At 40.7% G+C, this 12992-nt stretch overlaps 1 protein-coding gene across 5 annotated transcripts in view; it reads left to right on the top strand.

Annotated features, from left to right (window-relative positions):
• TEK (TEK receptor tyrosine kinase) overlaps positions 1-12992 on the top strand; it is a 122285-nt gene that overhangs the window by 84645 nt on the left and 24648 nt on the right. For all 5 annotated transcript variants that reach the window (XM_023203895.1, XM_023203894.1, XM_023203893.1 and 2 more), the window contains 3 exons: positions 1814-1948; positions 6339-6623; positions 12175-12474. In XM_023203895.1, the coding sequence (XP_023059663.1) occupies positions 1814-1948; positions 6339-6623; positions 12175-12474 (720 nt within the window). The remainder of the gene's footprint in view (positions 1-1813; positions 1949-6338; positions 6624-12174; positions 12475-12992) is intronic.

Genomic DNA, 12992 nt, shown 5'->3' with positions numbered 1-12992 from the left:
ATGCCAGCTGGGGATGTGGCACCAGGAGAAATATTTTTCTCCAAATCTAGAAATTCCCTTCTCCCTGCCTCAATCCTCTACCCCAAGGTGGTGGCTGTTGTAGAGGATTCCATTTCAGAGTATTCAAGAGAGAGTGCAGGGGGCCTCTGAGCTCTGGGGCTAACTTTCTGGAAGTCTCTGTATGCCCTGGAACACAGAACCAGCTCACACCATGAGTTATATCTATGTCAATATTTCTTTCTGGGTCTCCAGTCCTGTTTTTAGTTATTCTGTCTTGCCTGATCATGGTGAAAGACACTTGTTTACACCATGAATATGGTAGCAGGAAAGTCCAGAGCCTGCTAGAAGGGCAGAGAGGCTTAATCTGCCTAAATCCTGGGGGTGATTGTTGCTGCTGTATTGAGTTGTTTATTCCTTTTCTCATTCCATGTCTTGCCCTGTCCTGCAGACTCTTAACACAGAGAAATTTTAAAAGGAATTAGAACCTACAAAGTTTGGGCTGTGGCAGACTGGAATGGGCTGCGGGGGGGACAAGGACAGGCAAAGAGAGCTACAGGGCCCTCCCCTAACTTCCTGAAAGAAAAAAATAATTGAACAAAATGTGACAAAATGCCAAAAGTTCATGAAAACAGTTGAATTTATTTTGAAACACAAATTACAATTATATTTGTTGCATGATAATGTAAAATCACAGTTTTAAAAAGCAAAGACAGCATTATCAGTGACCATGCTGCTTCAATTGGACCATCCTGTAAAAAGACCTGCCACTATCATGCTTGTCCTCCTCCACTGTCACGCTGTCCTCACAGGCAGCATGTCCTCCTCCACCCATACCTTTGTCTTACTATGCCTAGGATTTCCTTAAAATGACCCTCTATTCACTATATGGAGATAATTAAGGCAACTCCAGAAAAAAAAGAGAAGAGGAGGAGGGTTTTGGGCTGAATAACACTAGCTGACCCGGGTAGACCGGATAAAATGGTATTATTACTGAGTCCTTCATGTACTATTATAGATTCTATCAAAATTCAGAATTCCAGGGATGTCAGGCTGATTTGCTGAATTGCTGTTTCCAACATCAGTGGCTAGGTCTTTTGCTGTCATATGGTGGTAATAATGCATCACCTTTTTCTACAAGTGGACATTGACAAAGTGGTCTTCTAAGAACTGTTAAACACATCCCAGTTTTTTTCTTACCAAGTAGGAATTTATCATATGGTAAGGCAGAAATTTATCTTTGCAATATCCATTGAGAAACAGAGGCTGACTAAAGCAAATAGGTAAGGAGAAAAGAGGCAGATACCATTTGTTTATGGGTACTATTGTCAAGGACTACAGAATGCTTCATTGTGATAGTATGACTGTTATAAATCAGTTATCTGGTCATTTTGAACAAACCTCCTGAGCATCTTTTTCTCTTGATAGCTTGATTGCAATCAGTGAACATACTTGAAAACAGTAGCAATTACATTATTTTGTTCTAATTGAGTATTCCCCGAATCTGGTATTCCATATAGTAGAAGATTTGTGAGGTTTGATTCTACAAATGAATAGACAAAAACACCAGGGCAGAAATGTGTAAGTGGCACAGAAATACACCTTGAATGTGCACATTGTAACCTGGAAACATTTCAAAAGCCTAATTTTCCTCATATTAGGAAGGATGAGGCCTTGAAGATGGAATTGCCTCTCTGCTTCACTAAGACATCGTTTTGAAAACCTAAAATTAGCTCACATCACAATAACAAGAACCCCGGCTTAAGGAATGTAAAAGAATGCCAACTTAAGTTTACTGGACTTTTTCTCTTCTCAGTGACAAATGAGATTGTTACACTCAACTATTTGGAACCTCGAACAGAATATGAACTCTGCGTGCAACTGGTCCGTCGTGGAGAGGGTGGGGAAGGGCATCCCGGACCTGTGAGACGCTTCACAACAGCTTCGATCGGTCAGTGGAAGCCAGCACGCATTTATTCATGAGCTGGGTGGGAGGGAGAGGAAGGGGAAAGAGGAAGGAAGACCAGGAAGGGTGGTGGTGGGTGAGTGGGTGGGTGGGGATGGAGGTGGCAGGAGTTTGCTTTTGAATGGGTGGGAAAGTGACAGGAAGGCTAGCAACTTCAAGCCAAACTGTTCCTTTATTTGGGTTGGACTCCTGGTCTGTCTCCCTGGGGGAGGAGGTCTGCCGAACTCGGTAGGGACAGAGAAGGAAGCAGATGAGCCTTCAGGAAGGCAGGGCCTCCCCTAGGAGTTGGGATTTACACAGCAGCAACTGTCCTGAGCTTCAGCTCCTGCATTTTATCACTGGCTTCCTGTTTCCATCTTAAGGACCCAGGCCAGGCTCTTGCCACAGGCATTTTTCAGAAGTCCCAGTTTATTTATTTTCAAAAATAATTTCTAATTTTTCAAAGTAATTCATGTGCAGAGTCACGACATCAAATAGAATCAGAAGCTTTTATCTGAAGAACATTCCCCTGCTCCACCCTCCACCTCCCAGTCCTGCTTCCTATAGGTAGCCACTTTAATCTCCTTCAGCTGTTTCTTATCATATTTACCTCCCTTTTCTAAATCAGTGGTTCTCAAACATGAGTGGCCATCAGAATCATTCAGAGAGTTTGTTAAAAGATATTTCTGGGCCTCATCCCCAGAGTTTCTGATTCAATGGTTTCGAGGTGAGGATGAACCCCGGCCTCAATAATTTTGCATTTGTAGTAGGTTCAATAATTTTGCATTTCTAGTAGGTTCCCAAGTGATGCTTGATGCTGCTGGTCCTGGGTCCACATGTTCTAGATAACATGTGTAAAATCATTTCTTGATTTATCAGTGGTGTTTTGTATTGATTGGCCTTCTATTGCGTTAACTTTGTGAAGCCTCCTTGATGCTAACCTGGCCTCCAGCTTTCTGTTACCCAGGTACCCTCCATTGAAATACTGGAGTGATCTTTTGTAAGGTTCCATTCTGGTTCTTTGAATTGTTCACTGTGTATAACCATTCTGTTACTATCTCTTGGTCAGTGCTTTATACTTTCCACTTCATATATATTTAATTTATATCACCTAGGAAAGTAAGAATTATCATCTTCCCTATTTTATAGATTGAAAAGTAGAGACTCAGAGTACTTAATAACAGTAAGATGCATCACCATACTAAGTCTTCAGGCTTCATACCTTTGTGTTTTAGAGCCAGGATCTTGCTCTGTCACTCAGGCTGGAGTACAGTGGTTTGATCATCACTCATTACAGTCTCTATCTCCTGGGCTCAAGTCATCCTCCCACATCAGCCTCCTGAGTAGCTGGGACTACAGGCACACCACCACATCTGGCTGCTTTAAAAAATTTTTTGTAGAGACGGGGTCTTGCTATGTTGCCCAGGCTGGTCTTAAACTCCTGCCTCAAGCAGTCCCCCAGCCTCAGCCTCTCAACATGTTAGGATTACAGGCATGGGCCACCACTCCCAGTCCAGGCTCCATATCCTTTTGTTTCTCCAATTATTTCTACCTAGAATCCCAAAGGCACCAGCTTATTATCCCAGTTCACAAATTTGCCTGTTTTTACTCCATTTACTAAAGGTAGAAGGATGTGTTATGATCGAGTGAAAAAACTAGGAAGAATATCCACTTTTCTTCTGCAGAGATCGTGTGTGCACCCTTAACAGAAACATCTTTTCTTCACACCACCCACCTAGGTTTTATTTTACTAGCAGCATCCTTAAAGAAACTAATGAGACTCAAAAGCTACTCTGAGGCTTATAGAAGCATTACACACAAGTAAGAAATGGCTTTTTGGGGACCACCAGGTTGTGAATATAGAAAATAAACCCAGAAACTACATAGAGAGGAAAAAGGGACCTCTACAACCATGACCCAAGGGATCCCTGACACGTCATCATGTTACCGCTAAAAGGCAAATGGTAGTTAATTCTCTCTCAAGTCACTGTTGGTGAGTCAAAAGGGGAAGGTCATAGACTGACTCAGATGGAAAGTATTTATGGAACAGAACATAAAACACAGCCCCACACTGTACTGTCTTCTGCCCTTAGAGTATGTTCCAGCCAGGAGGTCTCTCAGAATGTTTCAAAGTAGTTCTCAGGGATAGGCGGGAAGGGAATTATTGAAGGTTCTTCTTTTCCCATCATTTGAATTTTGCTGATGTTTGCTTTTCATTTCATCTGGCAGTTGCACTGTTGATGTGAGTCGATTGAGGTGGTGAAGGCCAGGGAGTCTGGGAGGGGAAGGAAGATAACACTTTCTGAACATACTGCAGAAAGGGGCAGACAGGGAGGGGTATGGGGTAATCATGTTCCCAAAGGGAAGGAAAAGGGGAAATGACTATTTATTGAGTTACTCTTCTGTACCAGGCACAGGATTAGGAGGTATACATGTATTCTCCAAAATATCAACTCCCCATTCTCCTTTGTCATTGCAAACCTGCCTAAACCACTCTGGGTGGCTATTTTGGAGGTTACACTTCAGAGGTTAACAAGAGGAGATGACGTCACCTCTCTCCATTTGCAAAGGTTACAGAGAAAGGGCCATCAGACCTTTTGCATAATGCCAAGCAAATGCATACCTGGCTGCTGGTTCTCACTAGTCTGAGGGTAGTCAGAGCCGGGCTGGTGGGACTTAGTTCCCAGTAGACGGAGACAGACCCTTCCTCTCACCTTGAACCAAGAGTAAGAGCAGTGTTTCTCAACCTTAAAAAAAAAGTATTGCTCATCCCCAGTGAGCTGTTTCACGCATGTTTGTCCGAGTAGATCCTGCCTCCCATGAAATTTTAATACCACAGATATGCTCTGTTTCTGTTTCTGTATTATGGTCCTTTGTAGTAATTGTAGTAATTGTAGTAATCTGACATTTTCTCATACACCAAGAATGACTTTTTTGCCCCATAGGGGTGATTGTGTCCCTACCGAGAATGCATGAATTAGAGGATCTCTATCCTACATTTTGGAAGGACTTTATATCCGGAATTTAAAAATCAATCTACTATGATTAACTGAAAACACACTATTTCCTCCTTTGTCCAGTGATGCAAGGACATCTTGAAAGAAGGAAGGGAGGGAGGAAACCAATGTTAATAGGGCCTCTAACACCTTCCAAGCATTTTCACATCCGTTGTCTCACTTATTACTCCTGAGTCTGGAAGATGGATATTTTAATTTTATCTTACAGGTGAACTTGGAGAGATTATGAATTTGTCCAAGGTTGCAAAAGTAAAGTGGCGTGTTCCTGTCTCTCTGATTTTAAAACCCATATTATTTCTATTCAGTGACGTCTTGGTAGCCCAAGCTCCCGTGGGTGATTATGGCCAGGCATCACGTAGTCATGGTGGATACCTTGATCTGATCAGAGCAGGAATAGGCCTGGCCCTGCCACCACAGCTTTATGATTTCTGAAATTCTTGCTAAGGGGAAGGAACCCCCAAATTGCTTTATAATGTATTGCTCAAAATGGTAACAGAAACGGTAAATACTCGCCCATAATCCCATAACCTTGGCAAATCTACTGTTTTGATTTTTATCAGTTTCCTTCCTATCCTTCACCATTGTAGACATAACTTTTACCATGTCTACACGTACTTGAAGTCTTTTTATTGGGCTTTCATACTTTTCCTAATTATCTATTTTTCCACTGGATGGCTGTATCATAATTTATTAAAGCAGTTTCCTATTTTGAGTGTTTAGGTTGCTTCCAATTGTTTGCTATTATAAATAATGTAATGAATCATTTTGGTAGGAAAAAAAGTATCATATGGCCACTTGCTTGTGTTTCTTTGATAGCTTATGAAGTTGTATATTATTCTAGAAGCCAAGGTTACTCTTAAAAGGTGCCCTTTAGCACTCTCATTGCCTCCACCCTTGTATTAGTCTGTACTTGCATTGCTATAAAGAAATACCTGAGACTGGGTAATTTAGAAGAAAAGAGGTTTGACTTTTTACCAAACCAAACAGTAAAAACAGTAACCACTGGCTCATGGTTCTGCATGCTATATAGGAAGTATCTGCTTTTGAGGAGGCCTGAGGGAGCTTTTACTTGTGGCAGAAGGCAAGGTGGGAACAGGCACTTTGCATGGTGAAAGCAGGAGCAAAAGAGTGAGGGGGGCCATGCTATACACTTTTAAATGACCAGATTTCATCAGAACTCACTCGGTATCAGGAGGACAGCACCAAGGGGGATGGTGCTAAACCATTCATGGGAAGTCACCCTCATCAACCAATCACCTCCCACCAGGCCCCACCTCCAACACTGGGGATTACATTTCAACATGAGATTTGGGTGGGGACATTCATCCAAACTATATCAACCGTATTATAAAAATAATGATATTTCTGGATTCTCCTAGGACTCCCTCCTCCAAAAGGTCTAAATCTCCTGCCTAAAAGTCAGACCACTCTAAATTTGACCTGGCAACCAATATTTCCAAGCTCGGAAGATGACTTTTATGTTGAAGTGGAGAGAAGGTCTGTGCAAAAAAGTGATCAGCAGAATATTAAAGTTCCAGGCAACTTGACTTCGGTGCTACTTAACAACTTACATCCCAGGGAGCAGTACGTGGTCCGAGCTAGAGTTAACACCAAGGCCCAGGGGGAATGGAGTGAAGATCTCACTGCTTGGACCCTTAGTGACAGTAAGTAATTCATGCTGCTCCAGCCTCATCTGAGCAATAAGCGGCTATCGCCATTCAGACTTAGCTAACATCACTTCAAGTCTATTGGAAATTGTGAAAGAAAGTTGGTTGTGAGAGAAGGCTAATTAGCGCCCCCCACCTAATCATTGTAATAACTTGCGATATATAACACATATTTGGATTTGCAATAATTCAGGCAGGGCTGTGCTAAAATTTACCTTCCCTTGGTGTGTACTTGTTTATTTAGTAAATCAGTAACAAGAAGAAGGTTTTCTAGGGCTTGTTGAACCATTTATGGGGTAGTTTGGAAGAATTATCATATATCTACATGTACACAGATGTCACTTAATTCCAGATGGGTCTTTCCTAATCTTAAAAACCAAATAACTTTGCTTGAAACCCCTTGAAAACAGGTAATTTTAAAAGCTAAAAGATTTATCTAAGAGTGATAAAATGACTTTTTTTCAAAGTATTTTGCATTTCAGGCTTTTCTCTATTTCAGATTGGTCATTTAAAATTAATGGGAATTCCTTGGGTTTCTTTGTAGTATTTGAAAGTCTATTCATCACTAAGCAGAGAGTTTCATTTTGATTCACTGAAATTAGAACTGTGTGTATTTGGAACCCTTGGAAAGATAAACTATTTCTTGGCCACACACAACTACCACTTAAGTCAGGATCATGTGGTCTATGGCCTTACCACCCTGAACACGCTGAATCTCGTTGATCCTGGAAGCTAAGCAGGGTCAGGCCTGGATGGGAGATTATGTGGTCTCTTGCCAGCTTCCAGAGTCTGAGGCCCTCTTTGCAGCTGGTTCTCCACTTCCTCAGGAACAGGTGTGGAAGCTGGCTCAGTGTTTCTCCAGCCACTCTTTTATTGCATCAGTGACATATGAAAGTCTGAATTGTTTTGTCAGTGTTTAGGGATTCTTCATATGAATTTTTTAATTCCGTGAAATTTCCAAGGTGCAGAATCATGCTAACAGTAACACAACAAACAATCACATTCCTACCATCCAGAATTAACAGCTGTTAACATTTTGTCATATTTGCTTTCAGCATTTTGTTGTTGACTTAACAGGGGTAATAACCCACTGCAGGTATATCAATATCTCCTGCAACTGTTACCCCTATTCCATTTCTATTCCTCTCTCCCAAGAGACAACTAAACTTATGGGTTTGTTAAGTATATTTCCATTTAATGTTGTGTATATATATATTTTGAGACAAGGATTTTGCTCTGTTGCCCAGGCTGGTGAGCAGTGGTGCCATTATGGCTTCTGCAGCCTTGGCTTCCTGGGCCCAAGCAATCCTCCCACCTCAGCCTCCTGAGTAGCTGGGACCACAGGCACACGCCACCACACCTGACTCATTTTCAAAAATTTTTTTGTAGAGATGGGATCTCCCTATGTTGCTTAGGCTGGTCTGGAACTCCTGGGCTCAAGCAATCCTCCCGCCTTCACCTCCCAAACTGCTGGAATTACAGGCATAAGCCACTGTGCCAAGTGCAGTGTTCTATAATTTTAATACCTCTGAAAGTATACACATGCATACATATCATTCTTCATTCTTTGAATGAACATTATGAATTTTATCTATCCATGTTAATTTATTTAGCTTTGATGCATGCCATTTTAACTTCTGTATACTAATCTATCTTATGAATGTACTTCCACTCCCTTTTAGATGGAGATGTAGGTTTTTTCATTTTTTACTATCAGGAACAAAATGCAAGGCCCATTCTTATGCATGTCTCCACGCGCATAGACAGGTGTGAGAGTTTTTCTAGGGAACAGGTCCAGTGGCGGAACTCATGGGCTATTTCCCTCTAACGTGGTTAGTCAGTGTGTACTATGTTCAGGAGCGTATGGCAGTGCCGTTTTCCTTATACCCATCTCTGTGTCTATATCCTTTCCCTCCATCACTCGATAGTGTCACACCTTTTTATTTTCACATATCTCAAAAGCAAAATATGGTACCTCATTGTTAATTTCCATTTTGATTTCCTTGATAGCTAGCAAAGGTGAGCATCTTTTTATGTTGTTCCTCTGGATGTCCTCTTTTTTGATATACTCATTGATATCCTTTGCTCATTTGGAATAGGTTGTCTTACTGATTAGTAAAAATTATTTGTGTAATCTAAATACTTTGTTATGTGTATTGCAAATATATTCTCCTACTCCCTTTATTGTAACCTTGTTTGTGGTGGCTTTTAACCCACAGACACTTGACATTTTGATGCAATTGGACCTGTCAGTATTTGCCTGTATGATTTATACTTTTTGCACTTTGGAATTATTCCCTATCCCAAGGTCATAAACATATTCTGTGTGTTTTTCCTAGTAGTTCTAGTGTTATTTTGTGTATTTAGGTTTTTAAGATATAGGAATGTTATTTTGGGGTACAGTATATTTCAATACTTTTGTTTTAACCTTGTTTATTCACATATGACATGTCAGTAGTCCCAATGCCATATATTGAGTAGTCCCCATGGTGAATTGTGATGCTTTCTGTATCATATGCCAGGTTCTCATATTCATTTTGCATCTATTTCTGGGTGTTCTGTTCTCTTCCATTGATCTGGTTGTTCCGGTACAATTTCTAGCATATTTAAATTAACTAGAGACTTGTGAAATGTCAGTAACTGTGGGATGAATCACTGTTTCCTATTTCAAAATTGTCTTAGGTGCTCGCTCACTATTCTATATAAGTTTCATCCTCATTAGAATGATACACTCTCAAAATCACACTACCAGTATCATATTTATAGGATTAAACAAAAACTAGTTAATAGTTACTGGGAGTCAGCTTGCCTTGGATGGTTGTATGAAGTTTGATGGAGGGTCAATGCTGGTGGTGGTAGTAGGGATGTGAGATTGGCAGGGTAGGATTTGATCCCTGTGGGGTCAGGAAATCTGAGGAAGGAGGATGTGAATGAGAACATCTCATTTTTACCTTAAAATATTTGTTAATATGCTGTGTTGTCATTGGCTGATCTTGTATATTCACAACTAAAATTAATACTTCCAGTTACAAAGTTTGTGTTGGTTTCCAGCCTAGCAATTCCATCTTGTCCAGGCGTAAGAAGTGGAGTGAACTAGATTTGGCATATCACCCCAATTATATGTTAAAAATAATATATGTGTGTTATGTTTTCCTGTTGGAAAACATTTACGTGGGGAGTATTTGACCCTTACAATGACTTTTTGAGGAAGGTAGAGTAAGAATGATTATCACATTTAACAGAGAGGAACCTGAGGCACAGAGGAGGGTAAGTGACTTGCCCAAAGTTATGGAACTAGTATGGCATGGGGATGGATTAGGATTCTAATCCACATTTTATTTCTATTTTTTTTTTGTTTTTTCTCCAACCACGCTACAAATGTCTTCCACTTGTCTCTTTGGATGGGCAACCCACTGCTTCAAAGCAACTATGGTTCTAGAGGTTCTTTAGTAGTGATATCCCATTTCTAAATTGTTTAAGGTCTGATTAGTGTTTCCTAAAGCATTATTAGAAGCTATTTTAGAGTCACCCAGAGAACCTGCTAAAATGTAGATTGCTGGGTCCAGACCCACTGAATTTAAATCAAAGGTTTATTGAGCTATCCCTAAGAGTGATTTCTTTCAAGCATAAAATGGATAAGTTGGTAGATGCAAATTTATGATTTTTAGTTGGCACAAAAATTATATTCATTATTTTTCTAACAATCATCTAAAAGACACTGCTACTTTTTGTGATAGGCTTAGAAGACCACTGGTTTATGAAGGTAAATTTTTTTGAGCCACAACTATACAAATATAAATATGCGATGATAGTAATCTGAAAATGTTGGTATTTCTATCACCGCTTCAATCTCCTGTGGGAAGAAAGACTATGTACACTTTTATAAAACTATACAAAATACTTGGTACTGGATGTAAAGAAAGTTAAGACATACTGATGATTAATTGTGATTTTTGGATACTGTACCACCTGCTAGACATAGAACATAACAATTAGATTTGGAAGGTTCTAAATCTAATACCTAATTCTCATAAATTGCCATAGTCCCCTAAAGAGTAACAAGGGGGAGTCAACGTAATGAAAAGAAGAAATTTAAAATAGAAAGGATGTACCCTGAGATATTTTTCAAAGGTTCTAATTTGTTTATAAGCAGTAACTTTCATGTGGAAAAACAATGGTGTATGGAATGAAATAGCCTACGTCTACTATTCACCTTTTGGGACGAGTACAAAACCCTTAAATTTTTGAAGTCTCGGCCGGGCGCGGTGGCTCAAGCCTGTAATCCCAGCACTTTGGGAGGCCGAGACGGGCGGATCACGAGGTCAGGAGATCGAGACCATCCTGGCTAACACGGTGAAACCCCGTCTCTACTAAAAAATACAAAAAACTAGCCGGGCGAGGTGGCGGGCACCTGTAGTCCCAGCTACCCGGGAGGCTGAGGCAGGAGAATGGCGTAAACCCGGGAGGCGGAGCTTGCAGTGAGCTGAGATCCGGCCACTGCACTCCAGTCCGGGCCACAGAGCGAGACTCCGCCTCAAAAAAAAAAAAAAAAAAAAAAAAAAAAAAAAAAAAAATTTTTGAAGTCTCAGTTTTCTCATCTCTAAAATGTGGATCATAAAAATCTCAGTACTGTGTGGTTATACAAGTCAAGAGAGTGTCTGCATATGGAAGCACATTGGAAATAGCCTCATAAATGTAAGTTCAGTTACTATTAAGGACAAGAGCTCAAATCTATTCTTTCCCTGAATCAAACAGGCTTAGCCTTTATCGGGTCATGAACTTCCCTTCTAGCCTGTGCCCTTTAGAGTTTGAGTGAGAATGTAGTGATGATGCGGTGCCTGTCATCTTCACATGTGGAAAACCTCAAGGCATCTCTTTCTCATCCTGCCTATGTCCCTGAATGGAATGTGATTCTCCTTTTCCTCAAATCCCTATAATACTTTGTCTACTAAAAGTTATTAGCACATTTTCTCATGTATACACTGACCTGCCGGCTGCTCCATAAATTTAGGGCAAGGACAGACCACGTGACACTAAGACTATGGACTACAGAGCCAGACTGCCAGGAGTTGAATCTTGTTTCTTTTACTTAACAGTAGTGTCACCATGGCTAAGTCACTTAATCTCTCCAGACCTCAGCACTTACAGAAAGACTGCTATGAAGAGGAAGTGAGTTAATATATACAAGAGCCTAGATCAATGCCTGCCATATTGTAAGCACTATGTAAATGCCAGCCCTCATAAGCTTTCCATTCTTCCCAGCATCAAGAATAGTAAGTGCAGGTTTGTGGAATAACAATTTCTAAGGCCTTCATTTAGTGTCAAGATGACAAATAGATGATATGTGTGTTGCCATTTCCCTGTCTGTGCCACTCTTTCAAGTCTGCATGGAGTCCAGTACCCACTACCAATTGATTGGGATACGATCTGAGAAAACATCTGTTTGCCTTTCATGGTTTATGAGGGGACGTGAACCCTATCTCAAAAGCATAATGATCTAAGACATGGTAGTATATCTTAATTGAATCTTTTTCCTTTTAATTCCTAGTTCTTCCTCCTCAACCAGAAAACATCAAGATTTCCAACATCACACACTCCTCGGCTGTGATTTCTTGGACAATATTGGATGGCTATTCTATTTCTTCTATTACCATCCGTTACAAGGTTCAAGGCAAGAATGAAGACCAGCACATTGATGTGAAGATAAAGAATGCCACCATCACTCAGTATCAGCTCAAGGGCCTAGAACCTGAAACAGCTTACCAGGTGGACATTTTTGCAGAGAACAACATAGGGTCAAGCAACCCAGCCTTTTCTCATGAACTGGTGACCCTCCCAGAATCTCAAGGTTGGTTGACAGGTATTTACATAGGATTACTGTGCAGCCCTATAGGCAGCTGGTTTATCAGGACAGGCCTGTGAGATGAAAGCCTATGAAAGGTCGGTGGTTGAATGGACAGGCATTCACAGAGAGGTCCTTAATATCAAAATGCCTCTGAGAAGGATCCCTGTTGGTCCATTTTCTATTGTTAAACCTTAGAATAGATCAGTCTATCAGCATACCCCATCCAGCAATCTAAGAAGAAAGCTCTAAGGAATATGAATTTTAATTCCGAGGAGAAAGAAGAATGTGGGAACTGCTTATAGAAGGCAGGCTGTGCAAGAGCTCCAGTAGGAGGCTCCAAGAACCATGTTTCATTCTTCCTCAAACACTCCTCTTTTAGCTTGGATGACACTGTGCAATTCTGAGTCTTCTTCTACTTTACTGATGCAGGTTATTAGGTCTCCATGTCCACCACTAAGCCCAACCCCAGAAAGAGAATGTGCTTTGAACTAGATAGAGATCCTCTCAGGATGCCATACTGT

Source organism: Piliocolobus tephrosceles, chromosome 14 (assembly GCF_002776525.5).
Source record: "Piliocolobus tephrosceles isolate RC106 chromosome 14, ASM277652v3, whole genome shotgun sequence".
Taxonomy (NCBI): domain Eukaryota; kingdom Metazoa; phylum Chordata; class Mammalia; order Primates; family Cercopithecidae; genus Piliocolobus; species Piliocolobus tephrosceles.
This window is presented reverse-complemented; position numbering and strand designations above follow the sequence as displayed.